General features: G+C 39.9%; 1 protein-coding gene across 4 annotated transcripts in view; it reads left to right on the forward strand.

The window, feature by feature from the left end:
- Positions 1 to 16,475, forward strand: part of LOC138820849 (centriolin-like) — an 86,751-nt gene that overhangs the window by 42,021 nt on the left and 28,255 nt on the right. For all 4 annotated transcript variants that reach the window (XM_070012763.1, XM_070012796.1, XM_070012785.1 and 1 more), the window contains 10 exons: positions 48 to 182; positions 3,113 to 3,258; positions 4,926 to 5,133; positions 6,253 to 6,432; positions 8,711 to 8,890; positions 9,632 to 9,748; positions 10,026 to 10,170; positions 10,552 to 10,703; positions 13,197 to 13,386; positions 14,859 to 15,172. In XM_070012763.1, the coding sequence (XP_069868864.1) occupies positions 48 to 182; positions 3,113 to 3,258; positions 4,926 to 5,133; positions 6,253 to 6,432; positions 8,711 to 8,890; positions 9,632 to 9,748; positions 10,026 to 10,170; positions 10,552 to 10,703; positions 13,197 to 13,386; positions 14,859 to 15,172 (1,767 nt within the window). The remainder of the gene's footprint in view (positions 1 to 47; positions 183 to 3,112; positions 3,259 to 4,925; positions 5,134 to 6,252; positions 6,433 to 8,710; positions 8,891 to 9,631; positions 9,749 to 10,025; positions 10,171 to 10,551; positions 10,704 to 13,196; positions 13,387 to 14,858; positions 15,173 to 16,475) is intronic.

Genomic DNA, 16,475 nt, shown 5'->3' on the forward strand with positions numbered 1-16,475 from the left:
ATTTCTGATGTTTTATACTTTTCTATTATTTCTTCTTCTGACAATAGTTGGAACATTCAGCACTTCAAGCAGAACTTGAGAAGGAAAGAAAATCCCTCAAGAATGCCCTTGGAAAAGCCCAGTTCTCAGAAGAAAAGGAACAAGAAAACAGTGAGCTCCGTGCACAACTTAAACAGCTACAGGTATGACTGACTTGTTCTGAATATAATTCAGATACGGACAACCAAAAATGGTGATGACTTCAATCAAGCATTTAGTCTCCTGTTCTAACATGTATTAACAACTTGTATTATTAGAAACAGAGAAGTCTGGGTGGGGTACTACCATTACCTGTATTCTCCTATAACATGATGGTACAGGAAATGGAGGCAGTGTCATAGTGAACATCATGCTGTGTAAATTCACAGATGAAAGTAACCCTTTGTATTTCTCCTAGAAACAGATTTGTCACCAGACTCAGCTAAAATTATTCTATTGGTATATCCTTCTTCCACTGAATTACCTTTGTAATTACCTATGAATTTAACTATGGTGGTCACCAATCATAAATGGTTTCACAGTTTTCCTCTCAGAGATGATGTTATTTAAAAGGCAGTCATTTTGTAATTGTTGAGAAAGTATAACAGAATGTTTTGCTTTGTTTTGTTTTTGTCGGTCGTGGGGCCTGAACTCTGGGCCTGAACCCTGTCCCTCAACTCTTCAGCTTAAGGCTAGCACTCCACCACTTGAGCCAAAGTGCCACTTCTGGGCTTTTTCTGCTTATATGGTGCTGAGGAATCGAACCCAGGGCCTTATGCATGCAAGGCAAATCCTCTACCACTAAGCCACCTTCCTAGCTCCTAACAGAATGTTTTTATAGCTGTTCTCAAAAGTCATAGAAGTAGTTGGGCAGGCTATTCCAGATAACTCCCTCAAAACAAATATATAACACATACATGAACCAGTACTCAGATCTCCCTGTTTTATGTGGTCAGGGACTGCTTGTCTGGGTGAAGTAGAGCTGGTATTACCAGAAATAAAGGGGAAAAATTGATAAGGATTGGGGGAAGGCCTCCAAAAGGTCATTCAGATAGACCCTTTTCCAAATATTCTTCACATATTTTTTCAGAAAGTTTTTTTAAAAAAATCTGATAACCAGCCAGGCGCTCGCTGGTGGCTCACGCCTGTAATCCTAGCTACTCAGGAGGCTGAGATCTGAGGATTGCGGTTCAAAGCCAGCCCAGGCAGGAGAGACCGTGAGACTCCTATCTCCAATAAACCACCAGAAAACCGGAAGTGGCGCTGTAGCTCAAGTGGTAGAGCACTCTCCTTGAGCTGAAGAGCTGAGGGACAGCGCCCAGGCCCAGAGTTCAAGCCCCATGACCGACCAAAAAAAAAAAAATCTGATAACCTAAAATTTAAATTTGACTGCTATTAGTTCCACTTGTGAAGCAAATATCATAAAGGATGTACATGTGTTCTTGTGTAAGAGAAGGTAGGGTGCATTTGTGTGTATATATTTGAGTCTTCTAGATTTTAATTTCACTGTGGAAATTCTCCAATCACAAAAAGATGAGTCTATGCCCTTTTATTTTTCCATTATCAAGTTTTAACAGTTGTCAACATTTCATTAAATCTACCTTTTTTCTGATTGTAATATTTTAAAGAAAACCTCATATATCTTTATGTCATTTGTAAATCTTCAGTGAACTTTCTTTTACAGCAAAAAAAACCTAAAATATAATCTTCAGGAGATATCCTCTCAAAGGTAGAAACCACAGTCAGCTTTCTATGAAGCTGGTTCCCTCAGCAAGAATACAGGTTACACCCACTCTACATTTATATTTTGTAGAAATCATTTTGATAAAAGGAAACAAAACCTCAGGGTACTAGCTCACAAAAAGAAATAACTTGCTAGAAACCAGAATCACTCTACCAGTCTTTTAGAGGCTACATGGCTCTTTCATTTCTCCTTTCCTAGTTCTCTGAATATTGTGTTCAGTTCATCATGGACCAGTCCTAAGATGGAAAATCTTTTAAGTTCCAGAATTTATTCAGTACTTGCTGTACTGAATCTTGCTTCAAATTTTAGACACAATTTTTGTTTTCCTTTTGGCTGGCCTGAGGCAGATCACTTGTGACCAGGATTAGATAGTACAGAAGTTCCTCAATTTATGATGGGATTGCATCCTGATAAGCCTACCTTAAATTGAAAATATAGGAAATTAAATGCATTTAATATTCCTAACCTACTGAACATTATAGTGTAACCTAGCTTACAAATTTGCTTAGAACACCTATGTGCTTAGAACACAATCATATTTTATAATAAAATGTAAATAGCTTGTGTAATTTATTGGAAATATAATGGGAGACAAAAATGCATTTTTGTGGATGCTGGTAGCTGGTGCTGGTAGCTCACACCTGTAATCCTATCTATTCAGGAGGCTGAGAACTGAGTAACACAGTATAAAAACAGCCCAGGCAGGAAAGTCCATGAAACTCTTGTCTCTAACCATCAAAAAGTTAAAAATAGAGGTGTGGCTCAAAAGTGGTAGAGTGCCAACCTTGAGTGAAAAAGCAAAGATGGTGATCAGACCCTGAGTTCAAGGCTCAGTACCAGCACACACACACAGAGAATCATGTTTCACCATCCTGATGACCTGGCTTACTGGGAGCTGAGGCTTTTCACTGCCCACCTTCATGGGAAATGTAACACATACCACCAGCCCTGGAGAAAAAATTCAAAATAACTGTAATGAGGGGACCGTCTGTAATATAGAAAAAGCTAGCTCAGTAATGGGTAGGGACATAGATGAAAGGATTCCAGATGGTGAAGATACTTAATAACATGTTAATTGCAGTTCTATTCTCCATAGTGCTCAACAGTATCACACTGAGTTTGAAGTAGATTAGCCATTCAAATAATATAAATATTCAGGAGAATATAATCAGTAGCTTATGATGTTGAATCATTTCTATCAAACTTAGGGGAAATTTTAGTGACTTTTATTTGAATTTTATTTGACATTGTCTGAATTATCCTCTGTGCTTCAGACAATGTTCATTCATTTGTTAACACTGAAAATTTGCACACAAATAACAGATTCTCTCCATGTTACCTCCTCCATAGGATGATAATAACCTGTTAAAACAGCAACTCAAAGATTTCCAGAATCATCTTAACCATGTAGTTGATGGTTTGATTCGCCCTGAAGAAGTGGCAGCTCGTGTGGATGAGCTCCGGAGAAAACTGAAATTAGGAGCTGGGGAAATGAGGTAAGGGAAATTCAAGAACTCTGTGCATACAGTGTTTCACAACCCCAGACTTGTTAAGTATGAAGGTCCATGGTGAACTGCCTTCCTAAGTTCTAGCAATGGCTGATTTCTTTTTTTCCCTTTATTTACTCAAATATAATTTTATTGTTATTATTAAGGTGGTATACAGAGGGATTACCATTTCATAAGTTAGGTAATGAGTACATTTCTATTTTTGGACAATGTTACCCCTTCCTTCACTTTCTCCCAGTTTCTCCTTTCCATCCCTGCCCACAAGTTACATAGGGCTGATTTCTTTTGGAAAGTTTTCCTTAATGATTTTTCCAAAAGGTTCTGATACAAGATCATGTAATTCAAATTGTCATTAGTACTTTATTTTTACCTTAAAGTTAGCACTCTACTATTTGAGTATTGCTCAACTCTTTTGGTTTTTTGGTGGTTAATTGAAAATTTTACAGACTTCCTTTCTAGGCTGGCTTCCAACCACAATCCTCAGATCTCAGCCTCCTTAGTAGCTAGGATTATAGGTGTGAGCACCTAGCTTTATTTTTATTTTTATTTTACTTTGCATCTTTTTTTGTTTGTTTTTTTGTCAGTCATGGAGCTTGAACTTTGGGCCTGGCCACTGCCCCTCAGCTCTTCAGCTCAAGGCTAGTTTGCTCTACTACTTTAGCCACAGTGCTGCTTCTGGTTTTCTCGAGGTTAACTGGAGATAAGAATCTTATGGACTTTCCTGCCCCGGCTGGGTTTGAACTGTGATCCTCAGATCTCAGCCTCCTGAGTAGCTAGGATTATAGGCATGAGCTACAGGTGCCTGGCCACTTTACATCTTTTATACTTTTTGATACTATTTGAAAAAGGTATTTCAAAATCTTTCTTGAATGTTCATTATATATGGTCAAGAAGGTAGGGTCATGGGGCTGGGAAGGTGGCTCAGTGGTAGAGCAGTTGCCTTGCATGCATGAGGCCCTGGGTTCGATTCCCTAGCACCACATAAGCAAAAAGAAAAAAATCCGGAAGTGGCGCTGTGGCTCAAGTGGTGTAGAGCGCTAGCCTTGAGCTGAAGAGCTGAGGAACAGTGCCCAGGCCCAGAGTTCAGGCCCACGACTGGACCCCCCCCCCCCAAAAAAAAGAAGTAGGGTCACATTATCCATTTTAACCAGAGAACACATATCAAAAGAAAACAAGCTGGGCGCTGGTGGCTCACGCCTGTAATCCTAGCTACTCAGGAGGCTGAGATCTGAGGATCATGGTTCAAAGCCAGCCCGGGCAGGAGAGACCGTGAGACTCCTATCTCCAATAAACCACCAGAAAACCGGAAGTGGCGCTGTAGCTCAAGTGGTAGAGCGCTCGCCTTGAGCTGAAGAGCTGAGGGACAGCGCCCAGGCCCAGAGTTCAAGCCCCACGGCCGACAAAAAAAAAAAAGAAAGAAAAAAAAAAAGAAAACAGGTTATTCAAGCCTTATAGGAGCCTGTGCTGTCAGATGGTGTATTTCATTTGCTGAAACACAGATTTGTACTTAGGATTGTACTTAATGATTTGCTAAGGTTGACACCAGTCCTTCTGCACATCTCTTTTTACTAGTTGTATTAATGTTAACAGCTCCTTTGCATTGAACATCAAAAGTAAAATGTCACATTTTTAACACCTTTTTTTTTTCTTACCAGGATCCAGAATCCTTCTGATGTCTTAGGGAAAAGTCTTGCTGACTTACAGAAACAATTCAATGAAATACTTGCACGCTCCCAGTGGGAAAGAGAAGAAGCACAAGTGAGAGAAAGGAAACTCCAGGAAGAAATGGTTCTGCAGCAAGAGAAACTGGCAAATGGACAAGAAGAGTTCAGGCAGGCCTGCGAAAGAGCCCTGGAAGCTAGAGTAAGAAAAGAGCAAAAGGCTACTGGAAGCAGCACTTAGCAAATACTAATGGTTTTGAGCAAATTATTATGCTTTCTTTCTCATGTAAATTCAGCAATAATTGTTATTTTCACTCATAACAAGTCTAACAGGGTATGGTTACAATCCAACCCTGATTGTGGTTGTTGATGACACAAAGTCAAGCCTATTTGTAATACAGTTTCCTTTGCAGAAGCATGATATATAGGCTGATAAAAAAAAATTCATTTAATTCAGTATAATGTGGTGCCAGAATCCTTTATTTTATTTTATTTTTTTTGTTGGTCTTGGTGTTTAAACTCTGGGCCTGCCCTGGGCGCCATTGGCTCATAGCTGTAATCCTACCTACTCATGAAGCTGAGATCCAAGGATTGTGGTTCAAAGCCAGCCCTGGCAGGAAAGTCTGTGAGACTCTTATCTCCAATTAACCACCAGAAAACCCGAAGTGGTGCTGTGGCTCAAGTGGTAGAGTGCTAGCCTTTAGCTGAAGAGCTCAGGGACAGTACCTTGGCCCAGAGTTCAAGCCGCATGACTGACAAGAAACAACAACAACAAAAACTCTGGGCCTGGGCTCTGTCCCTCAGCTCTTCAGCTCAAGGGTAGCACTCTACCACTTGAGCTACAGCACCACTTTCAGTTTTCTGGTGGTTTATGGAGATCTGAGGCTCATGGTTCAAAGCCAGCCCAGGCAGGAAAGTCCGTGAGACTCTTATCTCCAATAAAAACCACTAGAAAACCAGAAGTGGCACTGTGGCTCAAGCAGTAGAGCGCTCACCTTGAGCTGAAGAGCGCAGGGACAGCGCCCAAGCCCAGAGTTCAAGCCCCACAACCGACTGACAAAAATAAATAAATAAATAATCAGAGCGAAAAGGATTGGAAATTTGGCACAAATGGTAGAGAACCTGCCTAGCAAGCACAAGGCCCATTCTACCACTACCCCTTAAAAAAAAATGGTTCCCTATAACTTCCTAGTACAAAATTGTATTACAACCTATAGTTAAATAAAAGAGAATTCTGTAACAAGTTCTTTTGTAGCCAGCCTGAGCTATAAATTGAGAATCTGTCTCATAAATAAATCCTTGAAATTTTATATTTTTACAGATTAATTTTGATAAAAGACAACATGATGCAAAAATCAGGCAGTTGGAAAATGAAATTCACTATTTGCAAGAAAATCTAAAGAACATGGAAGAAATTCAAGGCCTCACAGATCTCCAACTTCAGGAAGCTGATGAAGAGAAGGAGAGAATTCTGGCTCATCTCCACGAGTTAGAGAAAAAGGTAGGAATGTCATTCCCAGTGGTTGCAGTTGTGTTAGTTGAGAGGAGTGGTCCACATTCACTTCTTTGCATGCTGGCACCGAGCTAACTCTGACCTCAAAGAGACATGGATGCTTGTCATTTAGTCAAGGTCCTGAGACCAGAGTGTCAATGATAGATGTCACCAAGAATTGGCAAATTAAGGGTTGACATCAGAGTCAATTAGATGATACTTAAATTGATAATAGGATGAGTTTGCTCTTTTGAAATTCCTTGCCCCATTTGGACCTATGAAAAACTTCCTTTAAACTCTCCATCTTTTATTCTGCCTAGCCTTTCTGATGGCCTATCACTATCTCCTCAACCTCCATGGACACATCCTGGATCTTGTTAAATTCAAGAATTCCTTTACTTCTTCTATAATTACAAAGTGACATTCTGACAATAACCTCTGCCTACCTACCACTGCACTAACCATTTCTCAACCTTATTAGTGTCCAGTTCATTAGTTCACTCTTCACTCATTCTGTTAAACCCTTCCTTTCTTTATTTCCTTCTTGTCCAACTTAAATTCCCTTGTATGCCACTGAACTCTTTTTGACAAATATTCTCAATCCTTTATACTATCTTCCCTGACAAACTGAAGTTACTTACTTTCCCTGAGTCTGAACCCATGCTAGGTATTCCTGGAGGAGGAAAAAAATGCACGCGCGCGCACATGCGTGTGCCCGTGTGTGTGTGCCCGTGTGTGTGTGTGCCCGTGTGTGTGTGTGTGTGTGTGTGTGTGTGTGTGTGTGTGTGTGTGTGTGTGTGTGTGTGTGTGTGTGTGTGTGTGTGTGTGTGTGTGTGTGTGTGTGTGTGTGTGTGTGTGTGTGTGTGTGTGTGTGTGTGAGACCCAACCAGGATAGCACTATAATCTCCTGATCACCAAGCACATATGGTTTCCAAGACTTGTTGAGTTCACTCCCAGGGTATAATTGGAATATACGTACATTTTCCTTCTCTGATACTATCACCCTTGTCTAGCCATCTCTCTTCTAGAAAAACTGGTGGTCACCTGAAAGATCTCCCCATTCTATTCATGACCTCCTACTATCAATTGTCTATTATCAATCCCTCCTCTCCTTTAGAGTCTTCATTTTCTTACAGAATGAAATCTTTAAGCCTATGAGACCCTGCATGATCTGCCTATTTCACTCACTCCTCACAATGTTCTTTTCAGTCCCTCAAAATGCCATGCTCTTTCTTTACCACATACACCCTAGGCTTGATTTTCAATGATCTTGAAGATTCATATATCCATTGATTATTGATGATACTAAGAAATATTTTTAATGACTGGATGAATTTATGACCATCTAAATTTTTGAATAAGAAAATGTATCCTAGTTTTTGAGATTATTTTTTCAGTGGATATTTATGAAGCACCTACTATGTGTCAGATTTTGTTCTAGACATGGGGTCTACAGTCATAAACAGAATCCCTGCCCTTCTGGAGCTTACTTTTTTAAATTTAAATTTTTATTGTATAGGTGATATACAGAGGGGTAATAGTTACATAAGTAAGGTAATAAGTATATTTCTTTTTGATCAGTGTTACCCCCTTCCTTCATTTTCACCCACTTCCCCCTCATTCCCTCCCCCCTAAGTTGTAAAGTTCATTTCCAACATAGTGTCTGATGAGTTTCACTGTTAGATTGGTTCACTCTTTGTCCCACCATTTCTGTGATTCCCCTTCTCTTCCCCAAGTCAGATAAATGTATATACAAGACAAAGGGTACAGAAATAAACAACAGTAACAACAGGGAATAAACCAAAGGGCGGGGAGAATAAATATCTGTAAACAGTACAATAAAAAAAAACCTCGTTTCCATTTCTTGGATTTCCATTTCCATTTTTTTGATAAGCATCATTATATATAGTCATATTCATGTAGCTATTGAGCCATTGTGATCCTCTACTAAGAATACCCTAGACATATTTTAGTTACTACAAATGAGGAAAACCATGCAGCCTATGTTCTTTGGGTCTGGCTTAATTTTGCTTAATTTTACTTCCTAAGTAAAGATCCAGAAACAAATCAAAGGAAGGCTAGATAAATGGGCTTGCATTAAACTGCAGAGTGTCTACATGGCAAAGGACATAGCTAACAGGATAAATAGAAAGCCCACAGATTGGGAGATGATCTTCACTAGCTGTACATCAGACAAGGATCTCATATCTAAAATATACTTGGAACTTCTTAATTCAAATTGCTACCAAATAGTTTATCAACTTAAGGATTGGTTCTTTTATTTTAGAAGAAATATGAAGATGCCAAATCTCAGGAGCAGTTTCTTGGTTTAGATAATGAATTGAAGAATCTGAAGAAAGTTGTGGCTGCTTCTGATAAACTAGCTACAGCTGAGCTCACCATTGCCAAAGACCAGCTCAAGTCCCTGCATGGAACTGTTATGAAAATAAACCAGGAGCGTGTAGAGGTTAGTCCATGTGATCAAAACATGTTTCCACCAGTGCGGAGGTGAAAAAAATACAGCAAATTGTACCTGTTGGTCTGTTGTTATTTTATGTCACTGTAAGTTGTGTTCTTGTTTAGACATGATGATTTTTTTTTCCTTATTGAAACTCCAAAGAATTTACTTTGTGCTGCTATGGCCCTCTGACTCTATGGAGTCCTGAAAGGAACCATCAAATGAAACCCTTATCCCTATTTTACAGTGTAAGAGGTCTTCTTAGGGAGATTACTGTCAATATTTACTTGAACAGAAGTGTTGAGGCTTGATATATAATCCCTCTTAACCTCGAAGTTTTCATTGTGCAGTTAAATAAAAATGTTACCACATAAAGTGCTAACTAAGGTCATGTTTGTTATGGTGCTTTATAGGGCTTGGGTACTGAGATTAAGATAGTAGATCATAGGAGGAAAAAAATGAAAAAAAAAATATATGTAATGATGAGAGGCCAAAGAAACATCAATCATAGATGACTATAAAGCAGTAAAGAAAAAGCTCTTGTTCCTTTTGATGCAGTCCCTGCCCTTTTGTCCCTGTTGGAGCAGGACAGGCTGCCCAGCATTGAGGACCATATAAGTTAGATGGAGCTTGGCACCATATGTGCCTGGGACAGACAGGCTTGCAGTCTGACAAAAGCAGGAGAATCAGGAAGAATAAAGATAACCACCTGAGATGTCATTGTGCCCTTCTCATACTCTGTCCCAGTAGGAGTTCCAGGAAGCAGAGAAATTCAGCAGGAAGGCAGCACAAGCGGCTGAGGACCTGACCCGAGCAGAAGCAGAAATTGAGCTCCTGCAGAATCTTCTCAGGGAGAGAGAGGAACAGGTCAGTATTGGTATCTGAAACCTCTTGTCTCTACTGGGTCCTCCTCTGTGACTGAAATACTAAAATACTGAAAGTGATATTTCATTGTGCAGTGAAGAGCAATTATCAGTACTTCATCCTCCACTGTGTGTCAGATACAGTACAGTATAAATATAAGAAGTAAGGTAGCTTCCTCATTGGTAAAAGTAAATAAAAATTAAAGAATTATAATTAGCTTGCAAGGATAAATATATCTGGGAAGTAATTCACTCATTGAAAACTTTGTATTTTTTAATAGTTTCAGGTTGAGATGGAAAAAGCAGATGTAGGTACTAGAAGATCAAACTTACAAGTGCTAGAAATCAAGAAGTTGAATGAGACAATGGAGAGGCAAAGGGTAGAGATCACAAGGCTTCGGAACTTACTAGACCTTACTGGAGCTGGTAAAGTATTAAGCTTTGATTTTGTGTTTTTGTAGTTATAAAATTAACATCATTCCTGGGTGGATAGCTGAGTAATTACTTAACAAATTAAAAGAAATTTGGAAGACATTTTGGTTAAGTATAATATTGAGAGATTTGATTACAGAGAGACAGATTGTGAATTAATTTTAGAGGGGATGCTTACAGATGTTTGCTTTCTCTAAACCACTTTGTAGTTTGTGGACTGAAGAATGTGTTTGTCCTCTTAGAGTTAGCAAAATCCAGTTAGCCACAGGCAGGCTGAAAGTCACCATTGATAAACTGACAAAACTCACTAGTTCTTGTTTGTTGAGAGAAAGTACATGCTTTCATGCCAATTTTATGGGATGGCTTTCCTTACAGATAACAAAGGAGGCTTTGAAAATATTTTAGAAGAAATCGCTCAACTCCGACAGGAAGTTTCTTTTCAGAATGATTACATCAGCAGCATAGCAGATCCTTTCAAAAGACGAGGCTATTGGTATTATATGCTGCCACCACCATCATCATCAAAAGTAGGAATTCTGTCTGTGGTTCTGTAATTGTATACAATTGAAAACAATGTGACATTACCCCCTTCCTTAAATTTGGGAACAGGTGCTGAGAACATTTCTACACTAAGCCATGCATTGAGGTTTTTCATTTTTTTTACCATTGACATGAAAAGAGGGTCTTCTCATGGATGATGGTAATTGGTTTTTTCATTGTCAGCTAGTCTGTTGTGGGGTTCCCTGACAGAGGCTGCTATATAAGAGCCCAGAGAGCAGGTAGAAATGTGTTATTTGAAGGCTCAGACAGAAAAATAGGTACCAAGATTTCATTTCTTTTTAGCAGTATTTACTAAAGTTCAGGCCAGGTTCTGGGCAGTACCATCATAAATATACAGCCCCTCCTCTCAAAGAACTCATGGGCCATGCCAGTGTAATTGCTCAACAGTCACATACATGTGACTTGTAGATCTAAGTTCTGAGAGGTGTTAGGGTTTCATCTCGTGAGGAAGCTTAAGAAGGAAAGCTTGCCAGGCACCAGTGACTCATACTTGTAATCTTAACTACTCAGGAGGCTGAGATCTGAGGATGGCAGTTTGAAGCCAGAAAAGCCCATGAGCCTCTTAGCTCCGTTAATCACAGAAAAAGCCAGTAGTGGCACTGTGGCTCAAGTGGTAGAGTGCTGTCTTGAGCACAAAGAGGCTCAGGGGTAGCATTCAGGCCTTGAGTTCAGGGCCCAGGACCAGCAAAAAAAAAAAAAAAAGGCGGAGGAAAGCTTCATGTGTAGGAGTAGGAGGGCGAGGTCAGCACTTAGCAAGCAGACAGGAAGGAAACAACTTGTGTAGAAGAGGGGGATAGGTTTAGCTATGGCAAGGAACCTTATAGGGCTAGAGGGTTTGTTGGGAACTATGAAAAATAAAAAGCTTGAAAATAGATTGGGATCATGCTTCTTTCAAAAGGACCATAAAATCCTTTTAAATTACTTATGTCTGAGGAAAGGGGAAGAGGGTATTTATGATCAGAGTTTAGAAGAATATTCTAGCTGAGTATGGAAGCTAGGCTTGTAACAAGATGGACTTTTTGTGTTACTGTTTAAACTCATTCAAATGAAGGATAGAAGAAGCCAGACCCAGATCAGCAGAGCTAGAAGGAAAGAGGTAGGACTGATGGATCAAAAGGAGACAAAAGCTGGGTGCTGGTAGCTCACACCTGTAATCCTATCTACTCAGGAAGCTGAGATCTAAAGATCATAGTTCAGAGCTGGCCCAGATAGGAAAGTCTGTAAGACTCTTTATGTCCAGTTAACCACCAGAAAACTGGAAGGAGTACGGTGGCTCACAGTGGTAGAGCATTAGCATTAAGCAAAAGAACTCAGGGACAGCACCCAGACCCCAAGTTGAGGCAAAAAAAAAAAAAGTTGGTGAAGGGAGACAAAATGGTCAGATTTTGGTGCCTGATGTGAGAAGTGAGGATTGGAGTTTGAGCAATATGCATCTAAAGCGGAGGTGCTGGGTAACATTTCACTACTCAGCTGGAGAACAGGGAGTCAGGGAGAAGCAGTTCAGACACACTAGATCCCAGGGACCTAGACTTAACTAGAACCTGAAGAGCAGAGACAGATTCTCCTAGAAATCTGAAAGAAGCCAATATCCTATGTACAGCCAGTCTGGAGGTGAAAGTGATGTAAATTAGAGCAAAGCATTACAATCTTGAGCTGGGTGCAGGCTTCAAGGATAGACCTCCAGGCTGGGAAGTTGAGAAAATAGCAGAGTGAACTTTCAAACCTTGCCAGGCTCCCAGGACAGCAGGAAGTTAATGTCTCCGGTTCCCTGGAATATTTGTTGGGGTTTTGTTGGTCTCAGTTTCTGGGTTAAGGAAAGGCAGAAAACTACTAGTGAAGGTGAATACAAAAAGAAGAAAGACTGATACCCAGGAATATGACCTCTTAAGAAAAATTTGTTTCATCTCTCTCATGGAGTATTGTGGCATAAAATAATCCCAGTCAACATTTTGGTGTGGTCAAGGACTTGCTTTTCCTAGAAAACTGTACCAAAAGACAGAATAGGAGATGGACATTCTTAAATAATTTCTAGAAATAAATAGATCAGTTTGGTTGCTTTTACCACACTTTTAGCCCTTCACTTTCACAGATCAAAGAGATGTGAATTAACTGAGCCGTGTGTATGGAACTCTGTAATCCTTTCTCACTTTAGTAAAAAATAAGCTTGGTAATACATGCCTTTAATCACAGCTACTAAAGAGGTGGAGGAGATTGAAAGGATCAAGATTTTAGGCTGAAATATTAGTAAGACTCCATCTTAGTCAGGAAGCTGAATGTGGTGTTGGATGGTCCCAACGACTTGGGAGGCCATAAGTTGCAGATTGCAGTCCAAGGCTAGCCCCTGGCAAAAAAAACATGTGTCCCTACCTGAAAATAACTAAAATGAAAAAGGGCTGGGGGAGTGGCTCAGGTAGGAGAGCATCCACAATAGTGTATGGTCTCTCTATCATTTCTTTTAGGTTTCCAGCCACGGTTCCCAGGCCACCAAGGACTCTGGTGTGGGCCTAAAGTACACAGCCTCGACTCCTCTTAAGAAATCATGGGCTGGCCCACCAGAGGGGAACGACAGCAGTGGGCCTCCTCCTGCTGCAGGATTCTGGGTCTATTCACCCATCAGAAGTAAATTGTATAAATCATTTTCAAACAGAGGTAAGTCATATCACTTAAGAGAAGTTGCATTTCTCTTGTCTGTTTAATAAACTTTTATTGGTACCCTAAGATCCATAGACATAGTCCAAACTCCTTAGCTTGCTCTATAATAATATTCTCTCTGATCCCATCTTGGCCAGTGACCTCTGTCTTATATCCCATATCATACCTGACAACATAAGATTATTACAGTGTGCCAGATTCCTCAGCTCTTGGCTATTTTCCTCCCTCATTGTTGGGGATTGAACCCAAAGCCTCATGCATGCTCATCAAGTTAGCTGTTTATCACTGAGATGATATACTCAGCTCCAGACCACTGTCTGGAATGTCTTTTTCCTTCCTCCTTCTTTCAAACCAATTGCTATCCATCCTTTAATAAAACCCAGGTTGTCAAATAGCACTCCTTTTCTGGAACTTTTTTTCATCCTGCTTCCTTCAAGTCAGCTGAGCAGCAGCTTTGTTTGTAATCTTGGAGCCTGGGATTTTGCATCCTTGTATTAAGTCATTGATTTGTGCCTCGAAGACAGTTATCAAAGTCTGTCTTTCAAAGCGTTAGTGAGAAGAGTCAGACCCAGATGTAACTGTATGATTATAGGCAAATTATTTTTGCTGCTCTGAGACTGTTGATATATAAATGAGCATACTATCATTTGTTCAACAACTATTTATTGGTATGGGGATATGGTGACAATAGAGTTCGGTTTTCTAGTATGTTTAAGACCCTAGATTTAATCCTCAAAACTACAAAAGATAGAAACTGTTTACTGATCATGTGCTGTGTGCTTGCTTTTTTGTTGTTAGTGATAAACATAGTTCCTGCTTTTAAGGGAGATAAGTAACAAAACGTCACATGGAAGAATGTTGTTACACATCCATGCAGTTAAGTGCTGAGCCTGTTTGGTCTCATTGCATGTCTCCGGTGATCGTCTATGTAATATGAAGCAAGCACCCTCATCATGTAATCATTCTGTATACAAGATAGCCAGGAAGATTGTATGAATTAATGGGCATAAGAAAAACTCAAATGCTGGTTGCTGAAAATATTTGAATCAATATCTTTTTTTTCTTTTTGGTGGTATTTGAGTTTGAAGTCAGGACCTCAGACTTTCTAGACAGGCACTCTACCACTTGAGCAACTCTTCCAGCTCTTTTTGCATTGGTTATTTTTGAGATTAAGGTCTCAATTTATGTCCAGGCCAGTCTGGAGTGTGTTCCTTCTATTTGTGTTTCCCTGTATTGCAGGGATGCAACCAGTGACCATTTTGGTCATTGGTTGAAATGGAGTTTCACAAATTTCTTTATTCCTGGACTAGCCTATCTCTGCCTCTCTGAGATACAGGTTTCAGCCAGTGCACCAGGCACAAATCTGTGTTGTGATCTGCATGTTAAAGCTGCTTTTGACCTTTATTGATTTTATTCTCAACAGCTGTTGTTTCCTTCCAAGTCTATTTACCTGTTCTATGTCTTTGAAGATGCTGACTGTGAAGGAGATAGCCAGGAAGAGAGTGGGCTGGATGACCAAAAGGTGCCCCCATTTGTGCCTCCTCCTGGATACATGATGTATACTGTGCTTCCTGATGGGTCTCCTGTTCCTCAGGGGATAGCTTTGTATGCACCACCTCCTTCCTTGCCAAACAACAGCCAGCCTCTCACTCCTGGAACTGTTGTTTATGGCCCGCCTCCAGCAGGGGCCCCCATTGTGTATGGACCTCCTCCCCCAAACTTCTCTATCCCCCTCATCCCCATGAGCGTGCTGCATTGCAATGTCCCGGAGCACCATAACTTAGTAAGTAAAACAATATCTCTGTCCACACTGCTTCCAAGGGTGCCAGAGAAGGGGGTATGGTAATGACTTGACTATTTATGAATGGGTTATATCGCAAAAGTGATTCTTAACAATAATGCTTGCAATCTAGATATTAACCATTTTTCGTGTTTTTCTATTTACAAGTATTAATGTATACATATATTCATGTACCTATAATGTATACACATATATAGCTATTCACACATATATACATGCATATCTGTACATACATATAAACAATGTTCAGCAAGTTTTGCTGGAAATTATCTTTGGATAGTGGGATCTGTTGATTACTATCAGTTTATTTTCATAGTTATTGTTGTACACACCATTTTGAGTTGTTTTCCTAATTAATGTTGCAAGCATACCTTCATGGTTATACAAACATAACTATAAAACTTTTATTTGTAGGTCCTATATTTATGTATAAATTTGTACCATTTGATACCTTTTTGTGGGCTAGATCCAAGAAATTATTGCATCCCAGTCATCAGATAGATTTCTAACTTTTTGCCTCAAGCAATAAAAGTACATTCCAAATGCTTCTTTCAGACTCTGAACTCCGAGAGTCTTTGTTTTTCCTCCCCTCCCTAAGCATATTGAGGGAAAGATAAAGGCTTAGATACTGTAGTTGATCACATCATTGTGCCGTTTTAATAGGTCAGACTAAAAATTTCAAAAGGCATGAATACATTTACATTATTATCAGAGGTCATTCGTATTCTTTTGTGGGTCTTTTAATGTTTTCTTTGGGGGTGGGCATTGCTAATGTTTTAACTCAGGGCCCTGTGCTTGTGAAGCTACCACTTGAGCTATACCTCTAACCCTAATTTTTTTAGATCTTATGAATTTTTCTGCCCAGGATGGTCTCCAACCATAATCCTTTGCTCAGCCTCCCAATTACAGGTGTGAGCTGACACCCTGCCGCCCTGTAGGTTTTCGATGCACATTGTAATTCCTAGCAGTATATCTGTTCAGCATCTATTGATAATATCTTAAGTGGTTCTTTTACTCTCCTAAATTGCACGCTGCTTTTATATAGTTTTCCAGCTATGCTTTTATATCTCCCTGCATTTTGCACATACTATTTTTTTGAGCCGGGGGCCCATTCATTCTTCATTGCCCAGGCAAATTGCCTGGGCAGCCATCTCAGACAACTAACTCTCAAGTATCCAAAGGAGGAAGAGTCCTCAACTTGTCTCTTCACTAAGACACTGAATTCTTGGAGATGGATTATCTAATACAAAGGGCTTGGTAAATGAAGCCAGTTGCACTAATAGAA

This window comes from Dipodomys merriami, unplaced genomic scaffold (genome assembly GCF_024711535.1).
Source record: "Dipodomys merriami isolate MVZ:Mamm:240054 unplaced genomic scaffold, mDipMer1.0.p SCAF_11, whole genome shotgun sequence".
Classification (NCBI taxonomy): Eukaryota; Metazoa; Chordata; class Mammalia; order Rodentia; family Heteromyidae; genus Dipodomys; species Dipodomys merriami.